Source organism: Choristoneura fumiferana, chromosome 4 (genome assembly GCF_025370935.1).
Source record: "Choristoneura fumiferana chromosome 4, NRCan_CFum_1, whole genome shotgun sequence".
Lineage (NCBI taxonomy): Eukaryota > Metazoa > Arthropoda > Insecta > Lepidoptera > Tortricidae > Choristoneura > Choristoneura fumiferana.
In genome coordinates, this window is record NC_133475.1 from 1,393,767 (window position 1) to 1,408,378 (window position 14,612).

Here is a 14,612-nt window from a genome sequence, read left to right on the forward strand (position 1 = left end):
CAAATAGCAAAGAAAAAGAATGCGTTGCTTAAGCTGCGGCTCCACTGAGGCGGAGACGAGCGGAGCGGAGGCGACGTGTACCTAGGGATCTACCAATCATATTACTGCACTGACTAGGACTGTACGCTCTTATAATAAAAACTTTCAAGCCGTTGACCCCTTTGTTACCTCTAGAAACACATTTAAACTCTTAGTCACAAAAGAACTATTAAAACATTAACAATACAAACCGGTTACCCTTGACACACACTCACACACGCACACGCACGCACACACACACACACACACACACACACAAACACACACATATACACACACGCACAAGTTAACTAAAACTATTATTAGTATTTTTTCATTTTTATATTAAGTTTATTACCAAGTTAATTTGCTCATTCAGGCTCATTCAGCCCAAGCTAAGAATTGTATAATATAGGGAGTAACTGTGATTGGCCTTACGTATCAGTTCCAAATTAGAATTAAGATGAATTGTAACGCTGTTGTTCTCCTAAATAAATTTTAATAAATAAAATAAATAAATAAATTAGTTGAATCCACACGTCTCCGCCTCATTATTATCAGCCGTGTAGGAATTGGTCGATCCCTACACGTCTCCTCTCCACTCCGCTCGTCTCCGCCTCAGTGGAGCCGCAACCTAAAGTTCAACTTTCAAATTGACAGACACGTCTTATGTCTACTACGTCTTATGTCGTCTTTGGCAGACAACATGGCTGATCAGTTTACCAGAATCGTTATTTTATAGTAGCAAAAGTTCCATTCCCATTTTTTTTTTCAAATTCTTTTTATCTCGCGGCGATGGCACCTATTGCAGGTTTGATATATTTTACCAGCACTTAATGGGGCGCCAAATTTTTAAATACGCCTTACCTGAGGAGCGGGGTAGATGGAGAACTCGAGCTTGGACTTCTTTCCGTAGTCGACGGAGAGGCGCTCCATCAGCAGCGACGTGAAGCCCGACCCGGTGCCGCCGCCGAACGAGTGGAACACCAGGAAACCCTGGAGTTGATCACGGCATTTCTTAGAGGAAGGTTACGGTAAAGACTGGTGACTGCACATGTTTCGACACTGTTTACGAGCAAGTGTGATGAAAAAGCGTTTCTATACCTACACTCCTCACACATCTTTGGAGGAAACTCATGCAGCCTAAGGGGGAGGCCTTTGTTTAGCTGTGGACATCTCACCTGCAGTCCCGTGCACTGGTCCGCGAGCTTCCTCAGGCGGTCGAGCACGACGTCCACGATCTCCTTCCCGATGGTGTAGTGTCCGCGCGCGTAGTTGTTGGCCGCGTCTTCCTTGCCAGTGATGAGCTGCTCGGGGTGAAAGAGCTGCCGGTACGTGCCCGTGCGGACCTCGTCTGGAACAGGGAAGTGTCAACCGTTATATAGCTACTAATAGTAATGGCGGCGCTGGACAAAACCGCCGCGCCTGCGCAGCCGGCATAGTGTTAAAGTATTCAAAATAGTGAATGAGAGTTCTACACTTTCTGCCAACAAACTGCTACGCAGTTTGGCAGAGGTTTATAGTTATAAGTATTTCTGTACTTCTTTTGTTTTTTTATTTGAGTAAATAAATAATAAAAAAAAGGTTCACCTTTTTACGAGCTTTTATGTAGTTTCACGTGTCCCGTTGTCTGTGTGTCTGTCTGTGTCTGTCTGTCTGTCTGTAATCAAATCTTGTAATCTAAATTCGACCAACTTCCATTAGTTGGATTGACTTAAATTTGGTATACTATATGTAACTTGCGTGACAATACAATAATCTGGTAGTGACATCCTGGTAGTCCGGCTAGGATCGTCTCTACAGGACGGGACTCTTCAACGGTTAGTGGCATCGACTTGAAATTTAGTATGCAAATGTAGTTTGTGCGACAATACAAGTACAGTCAGCAAAAAAAGCTTGTATTAAAAATGAATTTTTTACCAAAAACTTGTTTTTACTATGAGAGGGAGGCAAACGAGCATGAGAATCATCTGATGAAAACTATTTTAAAACTAATTGGACTTTGCATTATAAAATTAATTAATCCTTAATATAATTGAATAGATTCATATTCGTAATCATTAATTTTATTTCTCGAAATTGAATCGTGTTTTTTTAATATTTTTGCACAGTTGTCATTTTGAGGTTATTTCCAGCCCTAAAAATCCTCCATTCACAAACACCGTGTTGGCTGTTTAGGGGTTTCCAACGTAAATTAAAAAAAAAAATACTTTATTCCCTAGAGAATAAAAAGGAGCTTTAGTCCCGATGTGCAGAGACTAAAGTAACATTTTATGAGCATGAGAAGTGAAAAGATAATAAGTACCAGTTAGTTTCTACCAATAAATTGAGCCGTCTGTCGAAGTAACGAAATCAAGAAAAACGTGGTGTATACCTACATTGCATATAGTACGTGTGCGCACAACACCAAGCTTTCATCAAATACTTAGCATCTTAATCGAGGGAAATACGATATCAAGTTAATTTAGGCTCAAGATTGAGATCTTTATTAGAGAAAGCACTCAGTCATAAGTGGGTTTGATGAGTTAAATACATTAGGCCGTCTGGAGCAACTCACGACGGCTACATTCGAACATAACGGTTTAAGTAATTGTACCTATCTACCTACTAAGCATCTCTATTGAAGTGCTACTGATTTTTGCTTGCCTCTGAATATCTATACCTGCTGAGCTGGCAACGGTGCATTTTTGTTAGTTTTTCTCGATTATTCCACAAAAAATAATGAAAATTAAATATTTGATCTGATAGGACTGTTCTTAATATATAAGTTAATGTAGCTACTGCAATAATTATTAGTTATAGACTTTTAAATTCTTTAAAAACAAACAAATGTTTATTAAGGGTAACGGCCAGCTAAGCAGGTATAAACGGGAATGTTTCGAGAATGTAGTGATAGAAAGCTTTTTAATGGTGTCCTCGATGTCATGTCTGATATGATAAAGGTGAACCTTTAAGCTGGTCTTGCTGTCTTGTTGTTTGTCACATATCCTCTTTTTTTTTAAGATAAAAAACTCTGTTTTTGAAGTCGGCTAAAAGATTGGTTTTCTGAAGTCTTTTTGTATTTTTAATTTCAACTCAAATTTGTTACTTTTACGGGTATCCCGTGAAACCATATCGAAAATACAAACTGAGACATGGATGCACAGAAAAACCAGAAAAAGAGACCAGCGCTGGGAATCGAACCCAGGTCCTCAGCAATACGTGCTGCGTGCTATAACCCCTACACCACCGCTGGACAGGAATCTAGACACGAATTTTTCCTATGCATAGATATCTCAGGCTGCTTATTTCTACTACGCTACTTATGCACGTAGAGTGTGACGTCTCTCGATGAGAGCGGAACATAGTTGTCGCTAGTGCTGCTGCATAAGTAGCGTAGTAGAAATAAGCAGCCTGAGGTATGTATGCATAGGAAAAATTCGTGTCTAGATTCCTGTCCAGCGGTGGTGTAGGGGTTAGAGCACGCAGCACGGATTGCTGAGGACCTGGGATCGATTCCCAGCGCTGGTCTCTTTTTCTGGTTTTTCTGTGCATCCATGTCTCAGTTTGTATTTTCGATATCGGCTAAAAGATCTCTGGTGGGGTGTGACTGCAATGGCTACCATGCGTGGAGCTCAGATTTCTACCAGTAACAAAGTAGCGATGTTGTATGCAAATTATACGTCACGTACCAAGCGTTTGGAACAGATTAATAGGGGTGAATTGCGGAATACAGAGATCGATACGATTTGTATCGATTAGGAGAAATTGGCCTTCAGATTAGATGAGAATTTTCTTTTTCAATGCGTTCCGTCATTCCGTCAATTTCATGAAACTTGCCTAAAAAACAAAACCTTTACAGGATCACTTTGTTCAACGTCTGACTGGCGTAGCGATATCAAGCTGAAATTTATTATCAATTAGGTACTTCTGGTCTGAGATCCTGTAAAGCAGTAAAAAGATTAAACTTCTAAGACAAAGCAATCACAAAATACAGTTGTTAGAAAAACGTGTTTCGATAGTCTTAACCGAAAAACTTACTTCTTAAATCTGTCAAATTTAATTTAATCTATTTACGGGCTTACAAAATTACTCACCTTCGTATCTCTAATGATGGTGGGTATGTATTTAGATGAGTAGGTACATTCGTTACGTTTTTTAACCTATTATTACCATATTTTACGTTTTTACCGGGGTAATTTTACCGCTTATACATCCCTAGTCCCGTCCCGGCATAACTTCGCGTGTGTTGGGGCTAGGGTTGCCAACCGTACTATGATATAGTATTGTACGCTGGTTTGTACTATATTTTGACTTCAAATTAGTCATGAATTGGTTCACAAGTCACAAGAGGAGAAAACGAGGTAGACCATTTAGACGGTGGGTTGATGACATTAAAGCTGTTGCAGGTAGCACATGGTTAAAAGAGTGGCCAATAATAGAGAAGAATGGCAACTGTTGGAGGACGGTTGGCAGTTTGTTAACTAGTGGCATACAGATATGGAATCGATGCATAATAAAATTAGTAGTTTTTTAAATTTATTTACTCATTTATGTTATACAAAAAAAAATACAATTATACTTCGCCAAACTGCAAAACAGTTTGTTGGCGAATACTACACTCCTTATTTTAGTTATATACCTCTTTAATTAGATCGTATTAAGTACTTCCAACCACTCTACAATACTTACCACAATTAGCTAACAATTAAAAATTAATGAACTAAAATAATTTCCTTGCTCACCCGCGACCTTACGATAGCTAAGCTTATGCAAAATATGCGTGTTCATGCAGTTCCTCCACCTCCACACTGTAAGAACACACACAAATCACACAAACCCATCTATCACCACCACCACACTACACTGACGCGTTTCGAACTGAACCAGAGCTCATCTTCAGAGTGACACAACCGTACACCATGCTACCAGTTGTTAGATTAAAAATTAGACATTAGATGTTTATATTTTCTTCATGAAAGGCATCCATCAAACACGCTTTCAATTTGTTTTTAAAAATTCCCTTGCTTACGCATTATCCTTTTTTTTAAATAATAATAAAATAATAAATCCATTTATTTCGGGCAACTTTGCCCATACAAAAATACCTTTTTTTTTTTGTTTTCAGTGGTCCCTCGATAGTCCGCTATGGAACGTAACGTTACGTAATCCGCTTGCAAGTTCGTGCATCGTCTAAATGAGTTCTAATGGATTTGACTATATTTTCTGTACTGTAAGTTGGAAAATCCTATATTTGTTTTAGAATCAGTTGCCAACCCTAGTTGGGACCTAGCGATAGGTTGTAATAAAATCGACACACATCACTAATGTAAACCAATCCCGAGTATCGTGATCTATATCAGGCTACATCAGTTAGAGTTTCGTGTGTAACGGAATTTGCCCGTAATGACAGCCTGCAGTGACAGGGTCAATGGCCGGTACCAGTTCAGCGACCTCTAGATCATAGGCTTTCAGTATAATACTTGAAGTTCAGACGTGGGTGAAAGGCGGTGCAGTTTCAAAGTTTTGATTAACTAGGATCGATACATCGTCAAAGGCCTGTGATTAACTGAGACGAGAAGTAGTTTACTGGTTTTAGAAGTACTATCTTATGCATTTTATGATTCACAGCTAAATGCTTAACAGCACGAGATGCCCAGAATTAACCCGTTATTACGATGCGTCGAATTTTTGGGAGTTTATTGAAGATCTGATAGACGAGAGGAGTAAGTATAGACAAGAAATTTACTATTAAACCTCAAATTGACGAAATGCCATTATCATTGTGGCTTGTGACGCATCCTTGACGTGATGAATTGATAATGACTGCGATGATTGCATTGAATATTTGTTGCTATAATATTGTTTTTGTATGTTGACAACATCCCCTCATTCTGAGAGGAGGCCTGTGCACAGCAGTGGGACGTACATATATATAGGCTGGGATGATGATGAATGTCGGCAACATTGCTAAGTATGTAGTTGCAGAAAAGCAAGCGTACTTTATACTTTACTTTATTGTTTATTTGTGATTTAAACTCAAATCTTGGTTCGAGCTCTATTGTGACCTAGACAAGACAAGGGTACTTTAAAATGAATCCAGGACATCCTTTAGAGATTAAGAGCACCCTTAACTTATTCAGGCGTCAATAGAGGTCTCGCCAGGCGCATGTTGTAAGTCGAGAACAGTATGAGCAGGCTGTTTAGGTACTAAGATTGGTTTTTTGGAATCTTTTTGTATTTTTTATTTCAATTCCAAATTTTTACTTTTACGGTCATCCCGTAAAACCTAAATTGAAAATACAAACTGAAAATATAGATGCACAGAAAAACCAGAAAAATAAGACCATCACTGGGAATCGAACCCAAAGGTGTTTAGGTACTGTTTTTTAGTCTTTTCGGGAGACCCTTTTCAGGCGGCTTTCACAATGGGTCGCACCTCGCTCTGCGCGCCGTGTGCAGTAGGCACGCAGTATATAGGTATACTTCTTGACTTACCGACTACAGTGGGCTCCAGATCCACGAACACCGCCCGTGGCACGTGTTTCCCGGCGCCAGTCTCGCTGAAGAACGTGTTGAAGGAGTCGTCTCCGCCGCCCAGGGTCTTGTCGGAGGGCATCTGGCCGTCTGGCTGGATACCATGCTCGAGGCAGTACAGCTCCCAGCAGGCGTTGCCGATCTGCACGCCGGCTTGCCCGATGTGGACTGAAATGCATTCCCTCTGGAAAGAGAGAGAGAAAGGTTGTTTTTTTTTGCTATACAATACATAGGTGTGAGAAAACACTCGAGCGATTTTGACCGCTCGGGTCAAACACAGAAGGGCTACTACGAAATTCGAAATTTGAAGTTAGTATCGTACTATTCCTCTCACTCTCGTATTAAATAATATTAGCGTCTGCGGGACGGCACGATACGAACTTCTATTTTTTGATTTCGTAGTATCCGTACAGGGGTCAAATGTTATTACTTGGTGTTAGTCAAAGTCAAAATATCTTTATTCAATTTAAGCACTTATGATTATGAATGTCAAAAAAATCTACCATCGCTTCGGAAAACCTCTGTTGAGAAGAATCTGGCAAGAAGGTAATGTTTTACAATAGATTATCGCCAATGCGGGTCGGAATTATTTTCAAACATCCCTGTTCACGATCTACTCGTAATTAATTATTAATTTTAATATATTAATTAAAAAAATATTCAATAATAAAACAAAAACCAGTTGCTTTTCATTCGTATAATTAACAACCTACAATTAACATGGGTTGCTAGCCAAGCAATTCATCATACTACAACTACAAAGGTTCCTATCTAAGTTTTATGAAAGGTTAAAATTAAAACCAATTTCCTACTTCTATTCAGAATTAATGAAGTTCTAACACTCGATCGATGACTTGGCCTATTGCTATTTTGTTGGAAAAGAGCCTGAATGCAAATCCATGAGTCATTCTGAAAGCATTTAGCTATGAAAAGTATGAATCTTTAGCAGCTTTTGTTGTGTTTCTTTTGCGTTAATTATTAGTTTAAAAGGACTATAGAATTATATTTGCTGTGGGTAAAAATACTAGGACATTAAATAAAATAATATCAATAAAAGTAGCTATTGGTAGGTATGTAGGAACAGAACAGTTACATTTTTCCCCAACTAACGAAATAATGTAAACCTTATTACAACTCAGTCCGCTTCCAATTTGATACATTTAATATAATAGAGCAGATGGGTGACACAAACACAAGACCAAATATTATATATTATTTGTTCGTAGTTTTAATCAAATACAAAAATTGGCGAAAACAAGGGAGTCCTAAACTAACTTGGCGTCGTTCCGTAGAGCAAGAGAAGGTTATATTTTGTTAGGAATGAAGTGGAAATTAGATGACTCAGACTGAATCGGATCGAATTCAATGGAAGAAAATTATTCGATCCCAGAAGTTTAATGGAGGTTGTGCCCTATACCCCAACAGAAGTGGAGGTTGTGCCATGAAATATTCATAGCGAGTACAATTTTTACACACTGTAATAAGTAATAACGGCCATTATATTGTTTTCCGGTCACGCCCTCAAACTAGGGTGAAAGGTTTAAAGCCTGAAAGGCCACAATCACATGCCGCGACCTCATTAGTAGCACCTTGTTCTAATCTACATTGATTAGGGATCGCGACACCATTCTGAAATGAGGTTCACGAAAAACTAGAGGCATTAAAGATTTTATGATAGTGTTATATCCTGTGCTATCCAACTTGGAAATTAAAAACGTTCCATTTTTATTTTTACGATTATCCTGTTAGAAAGACCTAACAAAACCAACAACAATTTCTTATGTCTATATAAGTCAATGTCTTCTTTCTGGTAAAGAGGACATGACAGTGCAAGTACAGTCAACAAAAATCACAGGAAAAAAAGCTAGTATTAATACAGTAACTTAGGTATTTCATTTTCTTCTCTAAGCTGTACGTAACAATAAAAAGGAAGATAAATGTGATCCGTTATGCAGTAATGTAAATCTCTTGCATCTCAGCTTGATAAATCGTAATTGTTTTCGTCGCGCACGAGTGGTTGCGGCAACACGGCTGGTTATAGGATTAGTATACTTAAGTAGTACCATCCCAACATAAATAATTGTACTTTGTTGTTAACTTATACATAGGTACCATCAGCCAAATAAGTGGTCTATCAATTTTTAAACAAGTTCCTATCAAATGAATTATGTCGCTAAAGTCGAACTTTCAAGTTGACAGATACGTCTATTGGCATTATTGTTTTATGACATGCAAACGATTATCAACTTTAGGGTGGTAGACCACATATTTGGCTGATGGTACCTGCCTACTTAACTTAACATTTATCTTGTCGCTTAGAACGTTGTTTGTTTTTATTTTTACAAGTTTTTAGTTCTTAATATGAAAATAAAAATACATTTTAAAGCTTTTAAATAAAATTAATAAAAAAACTCGGTCGCTTTAGTTGGGATGACAACAAAAATAGAAAGTATGTCTTCTTATTAACTGTTAATTTCATGTCTTTTATTTTCTTGTATTTTCGTTATAAATCTACATCAAGTACCTTACTTCTCTCTATTGAAAGCGATTGCTCTAAAGCGATAAGGTCGCCTATTGCTTACCTTATAAAATCTCTACAGCGTATATTTTTGAGATTACCTCAGACTGTAACCAGACGAAAATTTAAGTGCTGTGAACCGATATCAAAACAAAGTGTTAATTTAAAATTTAACTACCAGAGCGTAATTAATTTATGAAATATTTTCGAGCAGCAATGTAATGCGCACAATAATTTGACACGAGAGAGATGCATTCTGTGACAGCTGTCAAGTCAACAAATGCCACGTTTTGAATTTGTTTTTAATAAAAACAAAGCAGTATCACGCAGTGATACATTGCGTGCTAATTATTTTTGTAAGGAAAATAATAAGTATTTTTTTTTACTAAAACAAAATAAAATGTGATTATTACGGCCTTCACTAACTACCCTCAAAGTTTGGGGTTGTATCAAAAATACACCCTGCACATATCTGTGTTTATTTGTATGGTTACTGGTAAAATGTGTTGGTTTCAATAAAGAGTTATTGTATTGTAAATCAACTTAATGAAAATATGTATGTAGGTAGGTACCTACGCTACACAGTCTGTACATTTTTTTAAATAAAAATGTTTCAGCACAGTTATAAAATTAAAAATGCAAATATGGGGTTCAAACGCCATGACTCGTAGCGTAATAAGCACGAAGGTTCCCTAACCTAGAAAATCCTAGATTTTTTTCCAAGTCTACAGATTTTGAACTCACGATAAACTTCATATCCAACGCATATTTAATAAGCCTTAATATTGTTTTACGACACGAACATTGTTGTTTATTAATATTTACTACCTTTATGGGCTTTGTGATAGGCAGCTCAGCAAGTTAATACCTACTTACTTACGTGGATTGTATTGAACAGAACCACTGTACCTTTTGTCTACATTTACATGAAGGTAGCGACGGATATAAATTTTACTATTCACATATTGAATATGAATGTAGCCAGTAAATAGGGGAAGAAGAATTGGAATATACCTACTTAACTTACAAATAAAAATCAAGTACCTGTAAAATTCTCGGGTCAAAAATATTTGTGACCAAACTCCTTCAAAACGGCTTGTCCGATTTTTATGATTTTTTTGTTTATCGGTAGGTCTGAGAATAGGATATTTAAACTATTTTTCATACATTTACGCGGACGGAGTCGCGGGAAACAGCTAGTAATTTTTAAAGTGCTTTTTGGGTCACATTGCGTAAATTTTGCTTAGGAGAGGGGCTTTGCTAGTACTGAATATTCATAGATACTTACCTACGAATTTGTACGGAGCCCTCGGTGTGCGAGTCCGATTCTCTTTTGACCAGTTTTTTTGCCATTGCAAGTGTCGATTAGGTCTACATTACGGTACCATTTTTTTAATTCAAAAACCATCGAAATACGACAGATTGGGTGCAGTTAAATTTCGACCTGTAGGTTATTGTCGTACCGGAATAGACGACCGAAAATTTACGATCTGATAATTCAAACTCTCATGTAATTACTATAAATTTTCTGTTTCAGGTTTCAATTACTAGGTCGTGCATTGTCTTTCATTCCAGGTCGACAAATACGGGGTCGTACAATAACCGCACCCGATTCTAATTAACAACCTCGAAAGCTTTTCTTTAACTACCATAAAAAGGCATTGAATTTCCACACAATATCTACTAATTAAGGCGAGACTTTCTAACCCAGAAACTTTAGAACCGCCACAAACTTCATAAATCAAGCTAATTATGCTGTCCAGGTGATTGTAATCCATCGGTTTCCCAAAGAATACGAAAGGCCTTATCACCCCCCCATGAACGCCCCCTTGCATATGGTACCAGGCCGTGCTGGCACGAAATTTCAGTCTTCGTGCTGTAATCCCATGAAATTAGTTGGCTATTAACTTTTCTTTATTGATAACCTTGGCATAGACTATTTATTGCGCGCATGAAAAAGTCTTCTGTTAGTACTATGTAAGTTTAATACCAGGAACATCGCGTTTTCCATGATTTCCGATTTCGATAGATGGCTCAGTTTAATGATAGAAATTACTTGGTATTAACTTATTTATTAAAAGCGATTCGGAATTTTTTTTTTTTCATATTGTAACTTTAAAGGGTGATTGGCATATTTTTGAATGTCGGAAACTTATTACCCATAACATGTATCGTATAATTTATTATTCTTTATTTACATCGAATCTTAAACTTGCCGAAATTTATCTACGACCTAATCAAAAATTACACGTAAAGTTTCCGTGGACTGACTGGGAATTCTGTACCTAAATTTTCATTGGCTAATAAATAAATATAGATCTTAAGTAGGTAGGGCGTAAATATACTAGTATCATGATTTTTTTAGATCTCTCAGCTAATCTTGCGAGCTTGCCTTCGCAATCCAAAAGCTTAATGGTTACTTGACCTGAAATGTATATTTCAGAATTAAACTATTATTATTTATTTGTTTGGGCCATAGCCCTCTTGTTCTGAGAGGAGGTCTGTGCCCAGCAGTGGGACGCGTATATAGGCTGGGATGATGATGATGATATTTATTTGTTTAATTTGTGACGGTGGAAGCAGTCTACACTTCCACTGAACCTAGATATAGTTAGTGTTTAGTTTTGTAACTAAGGGAACCCATACATCCATGTATTATTATTATTATTATTTTTGTATTTTTTTTATTAATTGTATAGTTACTGTAGTTTTTAAGAAACATAATATAGTATAAAAAGAAACGATAACAATTATATAGATTAAAAAATATCTAAACCCTGTATCTCTCGTACCCGGGGCATCGTGCCTAGTATGCTTGTGGCATTCCCTCGCTGCACGGCTAAGCTCAGCCTCTGGGCAAAGACCCGGCCCTGGGGTCACCAGAGACGCCAACTAATTTATCCGACACCAGTTTTTAAGTATTTTATTTGTAATTATTTTATTTTGAAAAAATGACTTACTGCCAAGTTTCTTGCGGCGCATTCTTCTTGGCAATGATAGTCTTTCCGAAAGCGCTGCTAGTTTAATAAATGACGTGTAAAAGTGCCCATTGCGGCATATTTACTGAATAAATGACTTAAATTTGAATTTAATGAAGTTCATCAGTCTTCGGTAGGCATCACAACATCCCGAGTCTGAAACGCATCATTAGCTCATCCGATCCAAGCCATTGTCTGCGGCTCCTCGCGTGGAACGGCCAGCTGCTTCGCTCTGTAATCGCTTCCATTTGTTTCTCCCGTAATTGGAGACGACAGCTAAATTGTAGATGTTTAACTGCGCTGTTCGTGGGTGTTTTTACTTCATAAAGTCTTAGAGTAAGTGAAAAAAAAATCTGACAAAACTTTAGAGATAGTTTTTGATAAACATTTAATTTTTAATGACTGCTTTTTGTTGACTGCACTTTCATTGCATCTTTTCTTAGTTATGGATACTTACTAAATTTCATGTCAATCTGACCACGCTACATGTGGGTAAAAATTGACGTGTAAGATTTGTCCTTAAATATACAAAATATACTTACAATTCTAACAATGCAAGGTAAATTATAATCAATCCGATAACTTCGTTATTAAAACTAATGTAATTTAAAAACATGTGATTCATTAAAAACTGTAAGTAGATCATGCTTATATTTTGTAATCTTATATCATCCCTTCTTTGTCCGCGCACAGTGATTCACTGTTGACTTAGAGGCTGGGAGTCAAAATACCTTCTCTACTCGCATATATAACACTACCAGATGTTCTAAGCAATCGAAATAATTTGGTTTCGGCTATTGTACTTGTATAGTAGGTATGCTATATCTATGTATTATCAGATTCTGCATACCTAGGTATCTCTGCTCCGCATTGTGTTCTAAAACCAAGGCTAAAACTTAGAGCGATGATAAAGTAGCTTTTAGGATAGGTATCAGATTAAGCCAATTATAGTCTTAATTAAAATTAACGATACTATAGTATTTTTACTTAGGTATATACAAAACTAGCTTTAGGTATCCGTGTATTCGTCCGCCTTCGAAAGTAAGACTTCGTTAGAAAAGAATAGAATAGAATAGAATACAATTTATTTCACACAATTTGCCCTTGCCCTATCCTACTGTACTACTACGTACTACGTTTATTGTTATATAACGATACATCCCACACCATAAAATATCCCGCGGGTACTATACTATGCTATTTCCAGTAAAAAAAAAATATATTCTATTTTTTAAAACAGGTTACAAACTATTTGTGTGCTAAATGTCATCCAAATCATTTGAGCCATTTTTTGCGGTAAGTAACGAAAATCCAAAAATGTAAACACCCAAACTTTTTACTATAAATGTAATTTAATTGGTTATAAGTACAAAATATCCTATCAAGGCAATAATGGCTGATACTATCAAGTTTAGTTTTCTCTAGGTCAGATTTGTTCAATCTGACAGCTCATGAGTAAGTTTTGGCGTTGATTTTAAGGACAACCTGTATATGTCGCCAACATTACTTGAGTGGCTATATGGCTTTAGTTTTAGTTTCAACCATTGTACTGTATAATTTAGTCATCCTATGCCAATAAGCCGCCCACAGATTAACCAACTTTGACGATAATCTCCGTCTTGGTTTGGCTCGATTTATGGTCATTCATTTACTCGATCAATTTATTGGAAGTCGATCTCGTTAGTGACTTTAAGTGCTCTCTTAACGTCTGTTGATTGAAACAAATGAATCGTTATAGTTAATTTAAACCTATCAGCTCTGTACCTCGTGTTTTGCTGCTGTTTAACATAAAAAACAACGAGTGCATTAATGGAAGTATTGCTTTAACTTAGAGAATACTAAATACACTTAACAAATTGAATTTAGAGGAAATTAAACCTGGCAAAAACATAACGAGCTTCTTTGACCCCACTAGTAAACTCGCGTGTGACTGAGCTCTAAGCACTGTAAGCTTGCTTTTGGAATCCAATGGTTATTTGGTCTGAAATATACGTACTCATATAGGTACTCGTATATGAGAATCAATTATTGCGCACCGTCAAAAAGCGTAAAATCGAGCGAATATCTGGGACACGTGTTGCGCCATGACAGATATCAGCTGCTGCAGCTAATATTGATGGGTAATACAGGGGAAGCGGCGCCCTGGAAGGCGGAAGAAATCATGGCTGCGGAATATTAGAGCGTGGAACGAAAACAGAAGTGCGCAGCACCTGTTCTGGACATAGGCGTATGAAGAGTGGGGCCGGGTTTTCGGAGCTAACGGCCAACCTCCAGTAATGGAGTGGCACTGCCAGAAGAGGAAGGAGATTTGAGAATTACAATTTTTTATTTTACAATTGTATTATTATAAGTATTTCGTTTTAAGCAATAACTGTCAAGTATCTTGCGCATTTTTCTTGGCAATGGTGATCTTTCCGAAAGCGCTGGGAGTATAAAAACACACAAACACACAAACATCACGCCTGTATTCCCAAATGAGGTAGGCAGAGCACATGAAAAGTTACACTTTAGCAATTTTATGTTTTAAGTTTGACAAAAACGGTAGAATAGTGACAGGTTGCTAGCCTGTCGCCTACGGTATA

General features: G+C 37.2%; 1 protein-coding gene across 1 annotated transcript in view; it reads right to left on the reverse strand.

Annotated features, from left to right (window-relative positions):
- The window catches only part of LOC141427257 (tubulin alpha-1A chain), a 31,384-nt gene that overhangs the window by 4,254 nt on the left and 12,518 nt on the right, over positions 1-14,612 (reverse strand). Inside the window, exons 2-4 of the mRNA XM_074086513.1 lie at positions 6,496-6,718; positions 1,200-1,372; positions 886-1,014 (exon numbers count right to left, since the gene is read on the reverse strand). Of these exons, the coding sequence (XP_073942614.1) occupies positions 886-1,014; positions 1,200-1,372; positions 6,496-6,718 (525 nt within the window). The remainder of the gene's footprint in view (positions 1-885; positions 1,015-1,199; positions 1,373-6,495; positions 6,719-14,612) is intronic.